Source organism: Cherax quadricarinatus, chromosome 97 (genome assembly GCF_038502225.1).
Source record: "Cherax quadricarinatus isolate ZL_2023a chromosome 97, ASM3850222v1, whole genome shotgun sequence".
Lineage (NCBI taxonomy): Eukaryota > Metazoa > Arthropoda > Malacostraca > Decapoda > Parastacidae > Cherax > Cherax quadricarinatus.
In genome coordinates, this window is record NC_091388.1 from 5,623,229 (window position 1) to 5,645,836 (window position 22,608).

The 22,608-nt window shown below is 46.5% G+C and overlaps 1 protein-coding gene across 1 annotated transcript in view; it reads right to left on the reverse strand.

Annotated features, from left to right (window-relative positions):
• The window catches only part of Spt6 (transcription elongation factor Spt6), a 65,970-nt gene that overhangs the window by 28,716 nt on the left and 14,646 nt on the right, over positions 1-22,608 (reverse strand). The window contains exons 5-7 of the mRNA XM_070105187.1: positions 19,242-19,473; positions 11,017-11,150; positions 2,050-2,262 (exon numbers count right to left, since the gene is read on the reverse strand). Of these exons, the coding sequence (XP_069961288.1) occupies positions 2,050-2,262; positions 11,017-11,150; positions 19,242-19,473 (579 nt within the window). The remainder of the gene's footprint in view (positions 1-2,049; positions 2,263-11,016; positions 11,151-19,241; positions 19,474-22,608) is intronic.

Here is a 22,608-nt window from a genome sequence, read left to right on the forward strand (position 1 = left end):
AACTGGCTCTTCCTCACTCCTACAAGATGTTATTCCTCCTTGCCCTATACACGAAATCACAGCTTCCCTATCTTCATCAACATTTAACAATTCCTCAAAATATTCCTTCCATCTTCCCAATACCTCTAACTCTCCATTTAATAACTCTCCTCTCCTATTTTTAACTGACAAATCCATTTGTTCTCTAGGCTTTCTTAACTTGTTAATCTCACTCCAAAACTTTTTCTTATTTTCAACAAAATTTGTTGATAACATCTCACCCACTCTCTCATTTGCTCTCTTTTTACATTGCTTCACCACTCTCTTAACTTCTCTCTTTTTCTCCATATACTCTTCCCTCCTTGCATCACTTCTACTTTGTAAAAACTTCTCATATGCTAACTTTTTCTCCCTTACTACTCTCTTTACATCATCATTCCACCAATCGCTCCTCTTCCCTCCTGCACCCACTTTCCTGTAACCACAAACTTCTGCTGAACACTCTAACACTACATTTTTAAACCTACCCCATACCTCTTCGACCCCATTGCCTATGCTCTCATTAGCCCATCTATCCTCCAATAGCTGTTTATATCTTACCCTAACTGCCTCCTCTTTTAGTTTATAAACCTTCACCTCTCTCTTCCCTGATGCTTCTATTCTCCTTGTATCCCATCTACCTTTTACTCTCAGTGTAGCTACAACTAGAAAGTGATCTGATAATAATAATAATAATATCTTTATTTACTACAAGTACATGTATATGGTATACAGGCTTAGCTGACATCAATAACATACTACTACAGTGGACCCCCGGTATTCGATGGCATTGGTATTCAATAAATCCGGTATTCGATGCATTATATCACAAAAAAATTTCCTCGGTATTCGATTGAAAACCCGGTATTCGATACGATTCGTACGAGACCTGTCCACGTGTGGCCTGAACTGCCCCGTGTGTGCCAGTGTTTACAAGCCAGCCAGTGTGCGCGCATCTAAGGATACATTCGGTACATTCCATATTATCCATATTATCACTGTGTTTGGTGCTTGTTTCTGCAAAATAAGTCACCATGGGCCCCAAGAAAGCTTCTAGTGCCAACCCTGTGGTAAAAAGGGTGAGAATTAGTATGGAAATTAAGAAAGGTTTTGAAGGGTTTGGGGCTAACCCTGAGAAGCCTATGCCAGTTGTGGACTCCATTGTGCCTACTTCAAAAATTAAGGAAATGTGTGCAATGTGGGTTGAAATGCAAACCTTTATGGATGAAAATCACCCTAACACAGCTATTGCAAGCTGTGCTGGTGACTATTACAATGACAATGTTGTGGCCCATTTTAGACAAATCGTAAAGGAACGGGAGGTACAGAGCTCTATGGACAGATATGTTGTGCGACAGAGGTCCAGTGACTCTCAAGCTGGTCCTAGTGGCATTAAAAGAAGAAGGGAAGTAACCCCGGAAAAGGACTTGCTACCTCAAGTCCTAATGGAAGGGGATTCCCCTTCTAAACACTAACACCTCTCCCCTCCTCCCATCCCATCAATCATCACCAGATCTTCATTAAAGGTAAGTGTCAATTATTTTATTGTTATTGTAATTATTCTATTGCATTAAACTTAATATTTCATGTAGTAAATTTTTTTTTTCATACTTTTGGGTGTCTTGCATGGATTAATTTGATTTCCATTATTTCTTATGAGGAAAATTGATTCGGTTCTCGATATTATCGGTATTTGATGAGCTCTCAGGAACGGATTAATATCGAATACCGGGGGTCCACTGTATACAGAAAGCCCCTTGTTATGCTGAGCATTTCGAGCACATTAGGTCAGTGTCCCAGGATGCAACCCACACCAGTCGACTAACACCCAGGTACCCATTTTACTGATGGGGAACATAGACAACAGGTGGAAAGAAACACGCCCAATGTTTCTACTTTGGCTGGGAATCAAAGTCTAAGTATTTTAAGTCAAACCACTGTAAAGTCAAACCATCATAAAGCGAGGTGCACCTGTACGTTTTTTAAACCAGTCAAAATAATGTAAACACATTATTAACAAATATTAACAACCTGATTGGATATATATGGCCTGAAAAATGCATGATGATATATCCACTTGGCCTCTTGATCCAGCTCCTTGTCTGTGGAGCGATCGTCACCTTCTCCTCTGGTGCGAGAGACGGGTATCTGCCGTAACTGGAACCTCTCAGGGATGTCCAACTTACGGATTTCGTGATCTTGGTCAGTCAGATGGCCACGCTCTAGTTCACTTGGCTCAAACACCTGATAAAATACAAATCAATTTTAATAATTTGATTACTAACCTTACAACAACCAAAGTATACTAACTTTATTTTAACGTGCTGGTTGTCTCACCGAGGCAGGTGACCTGAAAAAGTAACTTTCACCATCATTCACACTATCACCGTCTTGACAGAGGTACACAGATACGACAGTTTAGATGTCCCTCTAATATGACAGCTTGAATGTCCCTCTAAACAGCAAATATCCCAAACCCTTACTTTAGAGTGCAGCACTGTACTTCCCACCTCCAGGACTCAAGTCCGACTTACACATTTCCCTGAATGCCTTAATGATACCAGTGCTCACACTCCAACAGCATGTCACATTCTAAATATCAACTGTCTCCACTTTCAGCCCTTCCTGGGATAACCCCTGCCTCTCCTTCCTCCTATCCTGGACATATACATCCTCTTGGTCATCCTATACCGCTCTATACTCTCTAAATCAACAAATTCCAAACCACGGAATGAATGGGGTTTAAGTCTTAAACTGTCCAAACGTAGATCTATGTTCATGTGCATAGCGCTCTAACCTGTATTTTCCCCATTTGAAAGCATGTATAAAAAAACGTAGATATAAGTTCGAAGCTTCTTGCACGTGAACGCAGATCTACATTTGGACAGTTTATGGGTTAAACCTTTGGGAAACCATTACTAAAATTCACTTATTCAGAGGTTTGTTTGCAATCGTGTTATTATGATCTCGTGAGTCATGAACGAATCACATTAGCAAACCCTCCTTCACCCTATGAATTATATCTATTACAGTAAATCCTCAACTTACAAACATGTTGAGAATCTTCAGTATTGTATATATCATTATTATATCATTATTGTGCATCATTATCATATTATTACACATAATACAAAAGTTAAGGAAGCCTAGAGAACAAATGGATTTGTCAGTTAAAAATAGGAGAGGAGAGTTATTAAATGGAGAGTTAGAGGTATTGGGAAGATGGAGGGAATATTTTGAGGAATTGTTAAATGTTGATGAAGATAGGGAAGCTGTGATTTCATGTATAGGGCAAGGAGGAATAACATCTTGTAGGAGTGAGGAAGAGCCAGTTGCTAGTATGGGGGGAGGTCGTGAGGCAGTAGGTAAAATGAAAGGGGGTAAGGCAGCCGGGATTGATGGGATGAAGATAGAAATGTTAAAAGCAGGTGGGGATATAGTTTTGGAGTGGTTGGTGCAATTATTTAATAAATGTATGGAAGAGGGTAAGGTACCTAGGGATTGGCAGAGAGCATGCATAGTTCCTTTGTATAAAGGCAAAGGGGACAAAAGAGAGTGCAAAAATTATAGGGGGAGAAGTCTGTTGAGTGTACCTGGTAAAGTGTATGGTAGAGTTATTATTGAAAGAATTAAGAGTAAGACGGAGAATAGGATAGCAGATGAACAAGAAGGCTTTAGGAAAGGTAGGGGGTGTGTGGACCAGGTGTTTACAGTGAAACATATAAGTGAACAGTATTTAGATAAGGCTAAAGAGGTCTTTGTGGCATTTATGGATTTGGAAAAGGCATATGACAGGGTGGATAGGGGGGGCAATGTGGCAGATGTTGCAGGTGTATGGTGTAGGAGGTAGGTTACTGAAAGCAGTGAAGAGTTTTTACGAGGATAGTGAGGCTCAAGTTAGAGTATGTAGGAAAGAGGGAAATTATTTCCCAGTAAAAGTGGGCCTTAGACAAGGATGTGTGATGTCACCGTGGTTGTTTAATATATTTATAGATGGGGTTGTAAGAGAAGTAAATGCGAGGGTCTTGGCAAGAGGCGTGGAGTTAAAAGACAAAGAAACACACGAAGTGGGAGTTGTCACAGTTGCTCTTTGCTGATGACACTGTGCTCTTGGGAGATTCTGAAGAGAAGTTGCAGAGATTGGTGGATGAATTTGGTAGGGTGTGCAAAAGAAGAAAATTAAAAGTGAATACAGGAAAGAATAAGGTTATGAGGATAACAAAAAGATTAGGTGATGAAAGATTGGATATCAGACTGGAGGGAGAGAATATGGAGGAGGTGAATGTATTCAGATATTTGGGAGTGGACGTGTCAGCGGATGGATCTATGAAAGATGAGGTGAATCATAGAATTGATGAGGGGAAAAGGGTGAGTGGTGCACTTAGGAGTCTGTGGAGACAAAGAACTTTGTCCTTGGAGGCAAAGAGGGGAATGTATGAGAGTATAGTTTTACCAACGCTCATATATGGGTGTGAAGCATGGGTGATGAATGTTGCAGCGAGGAGAAGGCTGGAGGCAGTGGAGATGTCATGTCTGAGGGCAATGTGTGGTGTGAATATAATGCAGAGAATTCGTAGTTTGGAAGTTAGGAGGAGGTGCGGGATTACCAAAACTGTTGTCCAGAGGGCTGAGGAAGGGTTGTTGAGGTGGTTCGGACATGTAGAGAGAATGGAGCGAAACAGAGTGACTTCAAGAGTATATCAGTCTGTAGTGGAAGGAAGGTGGGGTAGGGGTCGACCTAGGAAAGGTTGGAGGGAGGGGGTAAAGGTGGTGTTGTGTGAGAGGGGCTTGGACTTCCAGCAGGCATGCGTGAGCGTGTTTGATAGGAGTGAATGGAGACTAATGGCTTTTAATACTTGACGTGCTGTTGGAGTGTGAGCAAAGTAACATTTATGAAGAGGTTCAGGGAAACCGGCAGGCCGGACTTGAGTCCTGGAGATGGGAAGTACAGTGCTTGCACTCTGAAGGAGGGGTGTTAATGTTGCAGTTTAAAAACTGTAGTGTAAAGCACCCTTCTGGCAAGACAGTGATGGAGTGAATGATGGTGAAAGTTTTTCTTTTTCGGGCCACCCTGCCTTGGTAGGAATCGGCCAGTGTGATAATAAAAAAATAAAAAAGCTCTCGAATATGCTTGTAAGTCGAAGATTTCCTGTACCTCACATTGTCTAATTTCCACACACTATTATATACCTCAACTCACCTGTATGGGTGTTCTATCATCTTGACCCACTTACAGGGGGAAAAATACAACTAGGTGGGGCTGCAGCCCAGGGGCCTCCACCAGCGGGAGGGCCTCCAGGGGTTGCAGCCCAGGAGCCTCCACCATCTGGAGGGCCTCCAGGGGGTGCAGCCCAGGGGCCTCCACCAGCTGGAGGGCTTCCAGGGGTTGCAGCCCAGGGGCCTCTACCAGCTGGAGGGCCTACACGGGCTGCAGCCCAGGGGCCTCCACCAGCTACAGGGCCTCCAGGGGCTGCAGCCCAGGAGCCTCCACCAGCTGGAGGGCCTCCAGGAGCTGCAGCCCAGGAGCCTCCACCAGCTGAAAGGCCTCCAGGAGCTGCAGCCCAGGGGCCTCCACCAGCTGGAGGGCTTCCAGGGGTTGCAGCCCAGGAGCCTCCACCAGCTGGAGGGCCTCCAGGGGGTGCAGCCCAGGGGCCTCCACCAGCTGGAGGGCTTCCAGGGGTTGCAGCCCAGGGGCCTCTACCAGCTAGAGGGCCTCCAGGGGCTGCAGCCCAGGGGCCTCCACCAGCTGGAGGGCCAGCCCAGGGGCCTCTACCAGGAGCCTCTAGGAGCTGCAGCCCAGGGGCCTCCACCAGCTGGAGGGCTTCCAGGGGTTGCAGCCCAGGGGCCTCCACCAGCTGGGGTTGCAGCCCAGGGGCCTCCACCAGCTGGAGGGCTTCCAGGGATTGCAGCCCAGGGGCCTCTAGGAGCCTCCAGGGGCTGCAGCCCAGGGGCCTCCACCAGCTGGAGGGCTTCCAGGGGTCCAGGGGCCTCCACCAGCTGGAGGGCTTCCAGGGATTGCAGCCCAGGGGCCTCCACCAGCTGGAGGGCAGCCCAGGGGCCTCCACCAGCTGGAGGTCATCCAGGGGTTGCAGCCCAGGGGCCTCTACCAGCTGGAGGTCATCCAGGGGTTGCAGCCCAGGGGCCTCCACCAGCTGGAGGTCATCCAGGGGTTGCAGCCCAGGGGCCTCTACCAGCTGGAGGGCAGCCCAGGGGCCTCCACCAGCTGGAGGGCCTCCAGGGGCTGCAGCCCAGGGGCCTCCACCAGCTGGAGGGCTTCCAGGGGTTGCAGCCCAGGGGCCTCCACCAGCTGGAGGGCTTCCAGGGGTTGCAGCCCAGGGGCCTCTACCAGCTAGAGGGCCTCCAGGGGCTGCAGCCCAGGGGCCTCCACCAGCTGGAGGGCTTCCAGGGGTTGCAGCCCAGGGGCCTCTACCAGCTAGAGGGCCTCCAGGGGCTGCAGCCCAGGGGCCTCCAGGGGCTGCAGCCCAGGGGCCTCCACCAGCTGGAGGGCCTCCAGGGGCTGCAGCCCAGGGGCCTCCACCAGCTGGAGGGCCTCCAGGGGCTGCAGCCCAGGGGCCTCCACCAGCTGGAGGGCCTCCAGGGGCTGCAGCCCAGGGGCCTCCACCAGCTGGAGGGCCTCCAGGGGCTGCAGCCCAGGGGCCTCCACCAGCTGGAGGGCTTCCAGGGGCTGCAGCCCAGGGGCCTCCACCAGCTGGAGGGCCTCCAGGGGCTGCAGCCCAGGGGCCTCCACCAGCTGGAGGGCCTCCAGAGATCTTCTCAACAATTTACAAGTTACTGATGTTTTGGATAAATTTGTTTCCAAGAAATAAGACAAAGCAAATGTTTGAATTTTAATTGTTGTCAGTTTTGTAAAAATAAATTTAATATTTCTAACTTTTTTCCTTTTGAAAATATGACTGGGGCCCTCACAGTGCTTGTAGCCCAGGGGCCCTCACAGTGCTTGTAGCCCAGGGGCCCTCACAGTGCTTGTAGCCCAGGGGCCCTCACAGTGCTTGTAGCCCAGGGGCCCTCACAGTGCTTGTAGCCCAGGGGCCCTCACAGTGCTTGTAGCCCAGGGGCCCTCACAGTGCTTGTAGCCCAGGGGCCCTCAGTGCTTGTAGCCCAGGGGCCCTCACAGTGCTTGTAGCCCAGGGGCCCTCACAGTGCTTGTAGCCCAGGGGCCCTCACAGTGCTTGTAGCCCAGGGGCCCCTCACAGTGCTTGTAGCCCAGGGGCCCTCACAGTGCTTGTAGCCCAGGGGCCCTCACAGTGCTTGTAGCCCAGGGGCCCTCACAGTGCTTGTAGCCCAGGGGCCCTCACAGTGCTTGTAGCCCAGGGGCCCTCACAGTGCTTGTAGCCCAGGGGCCCTCACAGTGCTTGTAGCCCAGGGGCCCTCACAGTGCTTGTAGGCCAGGGGCCCTCACAGTGCTTGTAGCCCAGGGGCCCTCACAGTGCTTGTAGCCCAGGGGCCCTCACAGTGCTTGTAGCCCAGGGGCCCTCACAGTGCTTGTAGCCCAGGGGCCCTCACAGTGCTTGTAGCCCAGGGGCCCTCACAGTGCTTGTAGCCCAGGGGCCCTCACAGTGCTTGTAGCCCAGGGGCCCTCACAGTGCTTGTAGCCCAGGGGCCCTCACAGTGCTTGTAGCCCAGGGGCCCTCAGTGCTTGTAGCCCAGGGGCCCTCACAGTGCTTGTAGCCCAGGGGCCCTCAGTGCTTGTAGCCCAGGGGCCCTCAGTGCTTGTAGCCCAGGGGCCCTCACAGTGCTTGTAGCCCAGGGGCCCTCAGTGCTTGTAGCCCAGGGGCCCTCACAGTGCTTGTAGCCCAGGGGCCCTCACAGTGCTTGTAGCCCAGGGGCCCTCACAGTGCTTGTAGCCCAGGGGCCCTCACAGTGCTTGGAGCCCAGGGGCCCTCAGTGCTTGTAGTCACAGCTTGTAGCCCAGGGGACCTCACAGCTCTTGTAGCCCAGGGGCCCTCACAGTGCTTGTAGCCCAGGGGCCCTCACAGTGCTTGTAGCCCAGGGGCCCTCACAGTGCTTGTAGCCCAGGGGCCCCTCACAGTGCTTGTAGCCCCGGGGCCCCTCACAGTGCTTGGAGCCCAGGGGCCCACACCGTGCTTGTAGCCCAGGGGCCCTCACAGTGCTTGTAGCCCAGGGGCCCCTCACAGTGCTTGTAGCCCAGGGGCCCCTCACAGTGCTTGTAGCCCAGGGGCCCCTCACAGTACTTGCAGCCCAGGGGCCCTTGCTTGTAGCCCAGGGGCCCTCACAGTGCTTGTAGCCCAGGGGCCCTCACAGTGCTTGTAGCCCAGGGGCCCTCACAGTGCTTGTAGCCCAGGGGCCCTCACAGTGCTTGTAGCCCAGGGGCCCTCACAGTGCTTGTAGCCCAGGGGCCCTCACAGTGCTTGTAGCCCAGGGGCCCTCACAGTGCTTGTAGCCCAGGGGCCCTCAGTGCTTGTAGCCCAGGGGCCCTCACAGTGCTTGTAGCCCAAGGGCCCTCACAGTGCTTGTAGCCCAGGGGCCCTCACAGTGCTTGTAGCCCAGGGGCCCTCACAGTGCTTGTAGCCCAGGGGCCCTCACAGTGCTTATAGCCCAGGGGCCCTCACAGTGCTTATAGCCCAGGGGCCCTCACAGTGCTTGTAGCCCAGGGGCCCTCACAGTGCTTGTAGCCCAGGGGCCCGCACAGTGCTTGTAGCCCAGGGGCCCTCACAGTGCTTGCAGCCAAGGGGCCCTCACTACTTGTAGCCCAGGGGCCCCTCACAGTGCTTGTAGCCCAGGGGCCCCTCACAGTGCTTGTAGCCCAGGGGCACCTCACAGTGCTTGTAGCCCAGGGGCCCCCTCACAGTACTTGCAGCCCAGGGGCCCTCACACTACTTGTAGCCCAGGGGCCCCTCACAGTGCTTGTAGCCCAGGGGCACCTCACAGTGCTTGTAGCCCAGGGGCCCCTCACAGTGCTTGTAGCCCAGGGGCCCCTCACAGTGCTTGTAGCCCAGGGGCACCTCACAGTGCTTGTAGCCCAGGGGCCCCTCACAGTACTTGTAGCCCAGGGGCCCTCACACTACTAGCCCAGGGGCCCCTCACAGTACTTGTAGCCCAGGGGCCCCTCACAGTACTTGTAGCCCAGGGGCCCTCACACTACTTGTAGCCCAGGGGCCCCTCACAGTACTTACAGCCCAGGGGCCCCTCACAGTACTTGTAGCCCAGGGGCCCCTCACAGTACTTGCAGCCCAGGGGCCCTCACTACTTGTAGCCCAGGGGCCCCTCACAGTGCTTGTAGCCCAGGGGCCCCTCACAGTACTTGCAGCCCAGGGGCCCTCACACTACTTGTAGCCCAGGGGCCCCTCAGTAATTGCAGCCCAGGGGCCCTCACTACTTGTAGCCCAGGGGCCCCTCACAGTGCTTGTAGCCCAGGGGCCCCTCACAGTACTTGCAGCCCAGGGGCCCTCACACTACTTGTAGCCCAGGGGCCCCTCACAGTACTTGTAGCCCAGGGGCCCCTCACAGTACTTGTAGCCCAGGGGCCCCTCACAGTACCTGTAGCCCAGGGACCCCTCAGTACCTGTAGCCCAGGGACCCCTCAGTACCTGTAGCCCAGGGACCCCTCAGTACCTGTAGCCCAGGGACCCCTCACAGTACCTGTAGCCCAGGGACCCCTCACAGTACCTGTAGCCCAGGGACCCCTCAGTACCTGTAGCCCAGGGACCCCTCACAGTACCTGTAGCCCAGGGACCCCTCAGTACCTGTAGCCCAGGGACCCCCTCAGTACCTGTAGCCCAGGGACCCCTCACAGTACCCGTAGCCCAGCAGCCTACAAAATATTAATCCAGTTCTGCAGCCAGGTTTCAATTAGTGTGAACAATAAACCCCACAAAGTGGTCGCATTATTTAAATTACATGCAATCCTGCACATGATATGAAGAATTTTAGGAATAACTAGCATTAACTTTTGCACTAAATTGAATCCGCACTATTCCTGGTTGTACACGTCCAGGCATGTTCATGCATTGCATCCTGGGTAACAATGACTCAGTAGAACATATCAACAAGGTGATACCTGTTAGGTAAGGCACATATGCAACAGTTAGGTATCTTTGTTTCGAAACGTTTCGCCTACACAGTAGGCTTCTTTAGTTTCGAAATAAAGATACCTAACTGTTGCATATGTGTCTTACCTAACAACCTGTCGGTATTTTATACCATTTTAATGTTCAAGGTGATACCTCACACTCACTCTATGAAAGCAAGTCAGTTTCATTTAGTCTTGCATGCATAGCATCCACATATATTTTACAATGGTCTTTCGGGGGACAGATATTATAGGCATGGAAAAAAATACACTACAGGATATGCTTATTTTTTAACCACGATGATGAAGGAAAACAATGTGACTATTTCTATGTTGGAAAGGTTATCACACTCTACAATGACTAATATAAACAACATAAAGTCACAATACCACGACTGGAACAATACACAAATAACTCGCACACAGGAGAATGAAAGTTACGAAGACATTTAGGTCCAACCTAGTCCATTAACAAGTCATACACAGTCACAATGTGTAACTTGTAAATAGTCCAAGTTGGACTGAATTGTTGTTATAAGTTTGTTTCTTCTATGTGCAGGTTATTTGTGTATTGTTCCAATAACAACAGTGGGACTTTTATTCTTTACATTCAAACATAATACACTAGAAAGAACAAAAAGTCAAAACACAATAAGTCCTCAACTTACAACCACATCGAGGACTTCCTGTATTGTATATAATATTCATAATACATACCGTGACTGGAACAATACACAAATAACATGCACATAAGAGAGAGGAGCTTATGATGATGTTTCAGTCTGACTTGGACCATTTACAAGTTGAACCGACTTGTGTGTGGCTTTGTAAATAGTCCAAGTTGGACCGAAATGTCGTCTCAAGTTTCTCTCTGCTACTTGTGGGTTGTGTATAATATACTAGAAAAGAAAACAATCTTGTGGCTGCTGCCGCATCTCATAACATACCTCGTAGATGGACTTTTTAATTTGTTTCCTGCGTTCCTTACGTCCTCGGCGATGTTCTCGGCCCTCGCCACCTTCCTCGTCCTCCTCATAGTCGTCGTCCTCCTCCTCCTCTTCCTCCTCTCCTTCCTCCCAGTCTAAAACAAAATAAAGTATAATAAAGGTAGAATAAACGACAATTTTTTTTTCAACATGTTGGCCGTGTTCCGAGGCAGAGGGTGACTCAACACTTTCACCATCATTCACACTATTATTGTCTTGCCAGAGGAGCACAGATATGACAGTTCAGATGTCACTCTAAACAGCAGATATCCCTACCCCTCATTCAGAGTACAGGCACTGTACTTCCCACCTCCAGAACTCTAGTCTGGCTAACTGGTTTCCCTGAATCTCCTCACAAAATGTTACCCTGCTCACACTCCACCTTGTCAAGTCCCAGAAACAATGTCTCCACTTACTCCTATCTAGTGAAGGCAAATGTTAGGTACAAGAACACAAGTGTAACCAATGTGACATTTTATTGTGGCAAAGTTTCTCTCTCTAGGAACTTTGTCAAGCTAGCTTAACAAAGTTTTTGGAGAGTGAGACATTGCCACAATAAAATGTTACATTAGTAGAGAGGATGGAAAGATATAGAATGACTTCAAGAGTGTATAAACCTGTAGTGAAGGGAAGGCGGGGTAGGGGTCGGCCTAGGAAAGGTTGGAGGGAGGGGGTAAAGGTGGTTTTGTGAGGGCCTTGGACTTCCAGCAGGCATGCGTGAGCATGTTAGATAGGAGCAAATGGAGACAAATGGTTTTTAGGACTTGATGTGCTGTTGGAGTGTGAGCAAGGTAACATTTATGAAGGGATTCAGGAAAACCGGCAGGCCGGACTTGAGTCCTGGAGATGGGAAGTACAGTGCCTGCACTCTCAAGGAGGGGTGTTAATGTTGCAGTTTTACAAATGTAGTGCAAGCACGCCTCTGGCAAGACAGTGATGGAGTGAATGATGATGAAAATTTTTCTTCTTCAGGCCACCCTGATTGGTGGGAGACAGCCGATGTGTAAAAAAAAAAAAAAGTATTAGTTGTACTTGTGTCCTCTTTCCTAAAATAAAGTATACAAATATAATCTTTATTAAACAAAAAAAAGGAGGCATTAATAAAATGCAATATACTATTCATGGCATCCTGAGAATACCTTTCCATCAATTGCCAAAAGCTTTTCCAAAACCTATAATCAAAGTTGTTATCTGATGTTACATACAGTAGACCACAATTAACAAGGAGGGGGATATGGATACCCCCAGTTACGAACCCCTGCTATAAATCTACAGCAATTTGGAATGCTAAGTATGCATTATCTCTGATATAGTTTTGATGAGTTTCGAGAGTTTTACTACTCTCGGAGCCTGGCCATGGGCTAGCCTGGTCTGGTGCTAGCCTAGTCAATGAATGCTGATAAGGCTAGCACCCAGTGAGGAGCAGGGGTACTAGACTAGGATAGCACCCCTGATCTTCACTGGGTTTATTTTGCACTTCCTCTCATATCTCTCACTCCAGTATGTTGTTATGGCAGTGTGCAGATTTGGGACCAGGCCCTTGAGTACTTTCCAGGTATATATTATCATGCCTCTTTCTCTCTCTCTCTCCTCTGCTCCATTGAGTACAGGTTCAAGACTTTAAGGCATTCCCAGTAATTTAAATGCTTTACTGGCTCTGTGTGTGCCATAAACAATCTCTGTATGTGCTCCAGCTCCTGATATTTCTCCTGCTTTGAAGGGGCCATCAGCACTGAGCAATATTCCAAACAAGGGAGCCCTAGCAATTTAAAGAGTGTCTCCATTAGGATTATTTCTTGTTTTGAGAGTTCTCAATGCCCACCCTGTCATCCTAATGCATTGGTTCCACTTGTGAACTAGGCGAGTAAAACTACGAAGGGTGTCTGTCTGGCATTCAGCAGATGGATGCTCAAGCCTCCATCACATCTTGTACTGAATGACCTACATGGGTTTAGCCAGGGGTAGATCTACTATGAAACTAACGGAGCTTAATTTTCAGGGGCCCTAATCCTGGAGGGGCCCCAGAAGCAACTTTAGTTTACAATGCTTAAAAATTCTGGGTCTATTGTATGAGAAAGGGACCCCATAACAGTTCAAGCTTCAGGGCCCCAAAAATACAGGTCCCCCACTGGGTTTAGAGCTTGACATGAATTATTTTATAGTAGTCTGGAAGGCTAAGTATGCACTAGTTCCATTTGGGCTTCTTGTGGTGAACGCAAGTTGAAATTTTGAATCTCGGAAAAAAAAAGTGAGATGTGGATAAAAATTTCCAGTTTATGAAGGGGGGTGATATTTCCCCCCCCTCTTGAAGGTGGGTAATGACCCTCTCCAAAGGGGGTAGCCCTCTCAGAGGGGCTTGTGAACCATTTTGCTTTCTCCCTCCCACAACAGTTATCAAAACTACGTGTCGGGAGAGATGTCACAAGACACACCTCTCTCTACCGGACTTCCTGGCCACTAGTACATGCCAGTTGACGTCTATGGGAGCTGCTATTTCCCCAGTGCAGGAAAATTTTGTGAAAAGCTGCACCCCACTTGATCAACAAGCCCCATAAACCTCCCTAGAATCCTAAGAAACAGGGATTCTAGGATGAAGTCTGTTGCAAAAGCTAGAAATGGATGTCTATGATGCTTAAGTCAGCATTTCCTTCATGAGACGAAGGTTCACAGCGCCCAAGAGGGCAGATTGCGACAGGAACGAGTGGGAACGTGTCACAGAGGGCATTGCCGCCCTTCCGCCGAAGAAAAAGAAACAGCAGTGGCCGCATGTTCTTAGATTTGATCTGACAATCTCAGGTAAACTAGGAAAGTCAGACTAGTTCCTTAATATGAGTTGGGAAATTTGCAGAACTAATCACGAAGTTTTTATTAGCATCTCCGTGTACCTTTCTTGAGTGAACATTGGGAGTGCTGAAGTAAAATACTGTTTGTTTAACTGATAATGGCCTCATGTCTAACGACACAGGACTCCAGCTACAATGAGTCAGGCAGGTCTTATTCCCCTTTCATTTGTCCTTTTAAAATGCTACAATGTTTAGGCTAATGTTAGAAGGAATATTTTCCACCTTAGCGACCGTCATTAGAAAGCCAACACCAAAACCCATGCAAGAAATCATCACATTCCAAGTACTGTGATATACTGGAATACATATAATGGGTCAGAGTTAACCCAGATTACTCACTACCCACAGCCACTGTGGACACAACAACAGCAACATCGAAAGCAAATCCAGGGAGAGACTGCTGGAATTCATGCTGTTAAAAGGTAAGTACTGCTCTCTGTTATCATGTTTTATGCAGGAAAGTGTACTTATTTAAGATATTCCACAACACGAGATACAGGACTTTGCTGATTGTGTAAATTTTCCCTGAATTGTGCTGTGGAAGGAAATACTGTAAAACTAATGGTAAATCAACCATGGTACAGGTGGGGTTAGAAGTTGGTGGCTTACACACTGGCCTAGGTTTTTACCACTCACTTGCCATGGGTTGTAACCCTGCCTGTACATTGGCTTGTTTGTAAATATGTTATTACAACTGTACAAGTCATAGTGATAAATATATCCCACGATGAATAAACAGAAAGATGGACAAGGGGCTTATACCTCTGATGAGTTAATGCTTTCATCGTCATCATTTAACACATTCACCTCACTCATACATAATCACTATGATAAAGTATAATTGATAAATTATGCACAATTAGTGGAGAATTATCACTTTTCCATTGATGGGAAGCACTTCACAGCTTCTCTTAGACTTTGAACAACTGTCACTATCAATACTGTTGTGCTTTGGGGCTATTAAGCAAAACTCAGGGTTATTCTCAGGGATATTCTCAGGGTTATTCTCAGTGTTATTCTCAGTGTTATTCTCAGGGTTATTCTCAGGGTTATTCTCAGGGTTATTCTCAGGGTTATTCTCAGGGTTATTCTCAGTGTTATTCTCAGGGTTATTCTCAGGGTTATTCTCAGTGTTATTCTCAGGGTTATTTTCAAGGTTATTTTCAGGCCACGGTAAACTATGGATAACTGAAATAGTTGGAAACAAAATCCGTGGATACAGGGGTCCTACTGTATATTATGAACAGCATCAATTATTCTCAACAATGTATACCAAGTGCTCTACATAACCATGGGCTTTCTGCATACATGACAAATTAGACACATTTGCCACACTGGGGTATCTTTATTGTGGAAATATTTTGCCACACATTGGCTTCAACAGTCCAATACCAAGAAGAATGGTGAAGATCAGAAGGAGTTTTAGGTAATCAGTCCCTCAGCCTGGAGTTGATGTAATCAGTCCACCAATAATGATACTCAAGTGTATTATGTGTCTAATTTATCAACTTGTCAATTCTATGAACCATTTATCTACATCCATTTCTGTACATAGAATGTATCAAGTAGAAATATTTGAATATTGAATTGAATGTGAAGTTGACAGAAATCAGTAACTAGCAACATATCTTGGGGCTTCAACTTTCCATTTCACCTCACTTGATTGTGCCTTTAAGTAGTGTTAAGATCAAATCCACTTTTAACCTTCAAGTGTCCTAGTTCTCTGTACCAACTCTCTCTAGTATTATACAAGTATGACAAATATGCAATAGTCACCAAATTATTGTAGATTACAGGTGCTCCCTGACTAACAATGGTTCAACTTATGATATTTCAACTTAGTGATGGTAAGGATTTACTTACAAAGAAGAAAATGCCTTCACTATCACTCAGTCAATCACTGTCATGCTCCGAGGATGCCAACATCACAATTCAGTATCTTCATCCATCCTTCAGGGTGCAGGGACTGTACATACCACCTCCAGGACTCAAGTCTGATTAATTGGTTTCCCTGAATCCCTTCATAAATATTACTTTACTTATACTCCAACAGCACATCAAGTGATTAAACCACCTCGTCTCCACTCTTATGAAACATACTCACACAAGCCTGTTAGATGTCCATGCCTCTTTAACACTCAAAGCTTCCACTACCCCCCTCCCTCCAGCCCTTCCCTGGACTACCCTGACCTCTCCTTTCCTCCACTACAGATTTTTATGCCCTCTAAGTCATCCTATTTTGCTCCATCCTTCCTAAATGTCCAAATCACCCCTACTATCCTTCCTCAGCCCCCTGAAAAATTTTGGTGATGCCACACCTCTTCCTGATCTCTAAATTCTGAATTTTCTGCATAAAATTCACACCACACATTGAAGTTTTTGAACTGTAGCATCGGCACACCTGTGGCAAGACAGTGATTGAGTGAGTGATGATGAAAGTGCTTCTTCTTTCACGGGTCATTCTGCCTTGGTGGGAAATGACCAACGTCATAATAAAAAAGTAACATTGCTCTGAAACATGTCTCCACTGCCTCTAGCCTCCTCCTCACCACAACATTTACAACCCATGCCTCACATCCATACAACAGTGTTGGTGTCATTCTACTCTAGAACATTTTCCGTTTTACCTCCTTGGATAAGTTCTGTCTCTACAGATGCTTCAATGCACCAGTGAAAGGAGAGAATTAAGTGCATCAATAAAGAATGAATTTCACTACAGATGACCCTCAACTTACCATAGGTTTATGTTCCAACAAACCCACAGTAAGTCGAAAACATCATAAGGCAAATATGATATGCTAAGTAAGTAAATAAGTAACTGTTATTAACCCCTTGACTGTCACGGTCGTATATATACGTCATAGGAGATACCTTGTTTGATGTATCTATACGCATAAATTCCAGCGGCTTCATATCAAGCAGGAGAAAGCTGGTAGGCCCACATGTAAGAGAATGGGTCTCCATGGTCAGTGTGCATCATATAAAAAAATCGGGGAGCCAGTGGTGCATTGTGGGAATGCCATTTCAGTCGTCCTGTTTCAGCATGTCTAGCGGTAAGAAATATGTGACTCCCCAGCAACTCTGGGACTCTTCTCTTCCCAAGTGATGCTCTAACACAGATGGAAGTGTCAGTGAAGATCAATTTCATAATTTCGAAGAGTTTGAGACCAAAAGCAATGGAGGAGGAGGAGGAAGAAGAGGAGGAGGAGGAGGAGGAAGAGGAGGAGGAGGAAGGCAGAGGAGAAGGAAGGAAGGAAGGAGGAAGAGGAAGGAAGGAAGGAGGAAGAGGAAGGAAGGAAGGAGGAAGAGGAAGGAAGGAGGAAGGCAGAGGAGGAGGAGGAGGAGGAGGAGGAAGGCAGAGGAGGAGGAAGGCAGAGGAAGGAGGAAGGCAGAGGAAGGAGGAAGGCAGAGGAGGAGGAAGGCAGAGGAAGGAGGAAGGCAGAGGAAGGAGGAAGGCAGAGGAGGAGGAGGAAGAGGAGCAGGAGGAGGAAGAGGAGGAGGAAGAAGAGGAAAAAGAGGAAGAGGAGGAAGAAGAATAATAATAATACCACCTAATAATAAGTAATAATATGTTCCCTTGAAGCATGGAAAACAGTTCACCCCATGACAGTGACAAGATAAGGGGAGATAACATCTGATAAGAGCTGACATTTGATAAGCATAAATGAGCGTGGAGCTGATAAGGAAAGATTAGATGACTAGACAAACATTTGTCTGTCTGTCTATTTGTCTGTCTGCCAAGCTCCCTGTCTATCCATCTAGCTCTGTCTCAGAGAGAGCCACAAGACTGTGTCATCATCACGTTTACTCACATCTTCAAGCAGAGTATAGCACTTTGTCTGGATTTTTTGGGTTATCCTAGGTAATTTACACTATGTATAGTTGTATTTATGTGTACCTGTGAGACAGAGATAGACAGACAGAGAGAGAGAGAGATTGAAAGAGATAGAATGAGGGAGAAATATAATTAGATAGAATGGAGGGGAAGCAGCATCCGACCCCATTGTTTTGACAGGCAGTAGGGGGAGTGAGTAATGAGACAATATGTCATTTTGACAGCTGCCCACTCCTGACACAAAATTATAAACCACACACTAGCACACAAGACAAGCTTGATGAATGGAGATAATAGCAGTTATATGAAAGTATCTAGTGACTATATATGTGTATATATATTATAGAAACCAGAAGCAAGAAGGGAAGGCAGGAATGAAGGAAGGACGAGATGAAAGGAAGGAAAAAAGTAAGGAAGGAGCGTAAAACACCACTGTGTATGACACCATGTTTCAAAGAGTTACACAAGCTGCAGAACTTCTAGGAATATGTTCGGTGACTGTACACTGGTATATATATTATAGAACAATACTAATAAACAATTTTTTGTATTGTTTTTGTAAACAAGTTTTGTAAACAATATATTGATAATTATGTTTGTGTGCTTATTGTGTTGTATACAACGAGTGTATATATGTACATTGCACCTTACTTTGGTCTCATAGGCCACATAAGTTATGTGAAAAAATAAAATAGTGAAAAAAAAAAAAACTAAACTTCAAATACAAATAAACTAAAGTTTACCAGGTGAGCGGCAGTCGCCGCTGTTGCCATACGCGGCTCATTTTCTGCAAACTTCATGCCTTTATATCTCGGTAAGTACTGATGGGAAATTTTTTTTTGGGGGGACTAAAACAATCAGAAAAATAATCTTAACATTTTCATAAGAAAAAATAACTTTTTTTTTTCGAATATTTTGCGACACCAGGAGACACTTCAGGATTGGGCCTTTCGACAGTCAAAGGGTTAAATAAATAAATAATTCCTGTAAATAAATACAGTACTGAAAAGTCAATAAATGAATACAAATTAGGGACTTGCTACCTTCATACTGGGTAATTAAGTTTCATCTCCAAAGTAACTGATGCTGCACCATCATAAAGTTGAAATGAAGTAGGTTAAACCATCATAAGTTGAGAAGCACTTGTATTTTCTGTCTACTACACATAGGGTTGAATTGCAAACAAATTTTGCAACACTATATACCTTCATACAGTCTTCACATTATGTCTTTGTATTGATAAAGCCACTGGATGGCAAAACGTCTACAAATAAAGATACCCAGATGTTGCGTATGTGTCTAATTCATCTTATCTGTATTGTAAACCCTTCTTGTACATACCTCCATACTGCTCAAATTCCCCATAACTGAAATCACACCTGAGTAATTGCTTTTGCACCATCGCAAAGTTGAAATATCGTAAGTCAAACCATTGTAAGTCCCGGAGCACTTGTACTTTCCATCTTCCACACATGGGGTTGAATTACAAACTTTGTAACACAACATACCTTCATACTGCTCAAATTCCCCATAATCGAAATCACAACCGAAGATATCGCGAGCAGCTTCCAGTCCTTCATCCTCAAATATAGCCTTCCTCTTCTGTTTGGCAATTGGCTTCCCTTCATCGTCGACGATGAAGTTCTCTTCACCATCAGACTCCTCCTCCTCCTCTTCTGATGCATATGTTTCAGCCTGTTGTGGAGGATGAGGTGCTGAAGGTCCTTCCTCCTCCTCATCCTGCGATACCAGAGAATCAAGTCAGTTCTGAACAATAAGTTGGAATCAGAGAGAACTCTTAATACTCATCTCTGAGTACAGAGATAAGTGTACACATGAAAAAGGAGACAGACAATAAACTAGAGTACCAAAGGAATAGTTACAGGATACTGTCAAAAGCTGGCATGGTAAGGATTTTAAGAAAATGTACAGAATCTTACATACACATAAACACACTGAGGAGTGAGGAGATGGTTGCACATGAGAAGCTCTACAGTGAGGTAGGAAGATAGTTATTATACCATCTAATAATCCGACAAATAAAAAAACTTGTGGTAACAAATTAAAAATACGTAATATGGTGTACGGCAGAGATGCGGATGAAAGTCTTACACCAACAGATTTCTCACAGGTGTACCTTGTATGAGTGAGAAGATCTAGGGAAGTGGATTACATATTGTAAGTGGATTACATAATGTGAGTACTGCACTGCATATGTAATCAATGTTACATTATGACTCCCTAAATTTACAATGACCATGAAGGAGGATCACAAGAAATTTAATGATAAATGCCAGGTATACATAAAAGATGAATAAATAAAAGCTATGAAGTACAAACGATTGCTGTTATGACTGTAAATACTTAGTTTTACTAAATACATATTTTGGAATAACTTAAGTACGTAATACAATATACCATTTAAGTGCAACCTTTTTGTATGATTATAACACAGGTAAGACCCACACAATATTTCTCTGGTATATGCTCATACCACACAAATATAAGCAGTGTACTGATGAATTTCAAGCCAAAATTTGATAAGAAATGCTGAGGACCGATTGTGTGGTTTGTGTGTACTGGGAGGCATGAAGGAACACTGGTGTGTGTACTGGGAGGCATGAAGGAACACTGGTGTGTGTACCGGGAGGCATGAAGGAACACTGGTGTATGTACTGGGAGGCATGAAGGAACACTGGTGTGTGTACTGGGAGGCATGAAGGAACACTGGTGTGTGTACTGGGAGGCATGAAGGAACACTGGTGTGTGTACTGGGAGGCATGAAGGAACACTGGTGTGTGTACTGGGAGGCATGAAGGAACACTGGTGTATGAAGGAACACTGGTGTACTGGGAGGCATGAAGGAACACTGGTGTATGTACTGGGAGGCATGAAGGAACACTGGTGTGTGTACTGGGAGGCATGAAGGAACACTGGTGTGTGTACTGGGAGGCATGAAGGAACACTGGTGTGTGTACTGGGAGGCATGAAGAAACACTGTTTGGTGTGTGTACTGGGAGGCATGAAGAAACACTGGTGAAGGAACACTGTACTGGGAGGCATGAAGGAACACTGGTGTGTGTACTGGGAGGCATGAAGGAACACTGGTGTGTGTACTGGGAGACATGAAGGAACACTGGTGTATGTACTGGGAGGCATGAAGGAACACTGGTGTGTGTACTGGGAGGCATGAAGGAACACTGGTGTGTGTACTGGGAGGCATGAAGAAACACTGGTGTGTACTGGGAGGCATGAAGGAACACTGGTGTGTGTACTGGGAGGCATGAAGGAACACTGGTGTGTGTACTGGGAGACATGAAGGAACACTGGTGTATGTACTGGGAGGCATGAAGGAACACTGGTGTGTGTACTGGGAGGCATGAAGGAACACTGGTGTGTGTACTGGGAGGCATGAAGGAACACTGGTGTATGTACTGGGAGGCATGAAGGAACACTGGTGTATGTACTGGGAGGCATGAAGGAACACTGGTGTATGTACTGGGAGGCATGAAGGAACACTGGTGTGTGTACTGGGAGGCATGAAGGAACACTGGTGTATGTACTGGGAGGCATGAAGGAACACTGGTGTATGTACTGGGAGGCATGAAGGAACACTGGTGTATGTACTGGGAGACATGAAGGAACACTGGTGTATGTACTGGGAGACATGAAGGAACACTGGTGTATGTACTGGGAGGCATGAAGGAACACTGGTGTATGTACTGGGAGGCATGAAGGAACACTGGTGTATGTACTGGGAGGCATGAAGGAACACTGGTGTATGTACTGGGAGGCATGAAGGAACACTGGTGTATGTACTGGGAGGCATGAAGGAACACTGGTGTATGTACTGGGAGGGGAGGCATGAAGGAACACTGGTGTATGTACTGGGAGGAAGGAACACTGGTGTATGTACTGGGAGGCATGAAGGAACACTGGTGTATGTACTGGGAGGCATGAAGGAACACTGGTGTATGTACTGGGAGGCATGAAGGAACACTGGTGTATGTACTGGGAGGCATGAAGGAACACTGGTGTATGTACTGGGAGGCATGAAGGAACACTGGTGTGTGCACTGGGAGGCATGAAGGAACACTGGTGTATGTACTGGGAGGCATGAAGGAACACTGGTGTATGTACTGGGAGGCATGAAGGAACACTGGTGTATGTACTGGGAGGCATGAAGGAACACTGCTGCCATGGAGGTTTTAAACCTACTAATATTAATATGGAAAAAGAGCCTTATATACAGTGTACAAGTATCCTTTTCCACAATGTTGGTATCACCATCAGGGCTGTGGAGTTGGCACATAAAACCTTCAACTCTAAGTCCTTTATTTACCTCCAACTCCACGACTCTAGCTCCACAGCCCTGATCACCATACCATTTTTCACTGATGATCATGCCTAGTAACAGATGGGTCAAGGGATTATTTTTTAACACGCTGTTCGTCTCCCACCGAGGCAGAGTGACCAACAAGACGAAACATATTCATCACACTTCCTTTGGAGTGCAGGCACTGAAACATTTCCTTTGGAGTGCGGGCACTGAAACCCTTCCTTTGTAGTGCAAGCACTGCACTTCCCACCTCAAAGATTCATAACTTATCTTGCTTGCAGTTCCCACCTCAGTCATACTTCATCTTGCTTGCACTCCAAAAGCATGTCAAGTCATAAAAATAACACTTGTTTCTACTCACTCTGATCTAGTGAGGTTATACAAGACTGTTAAACATTCAAGTGCCTAGCATTCCAAGCCTCCTATAACCCCCCCCGCAACCCTTCCTGGGATGACCCTTACTCCTCCTTCCCTACAACCCTTCCTGGGAATACCCCTACAACCCTTTCTAGGATGACCCCTACTCCTCCTTCCTT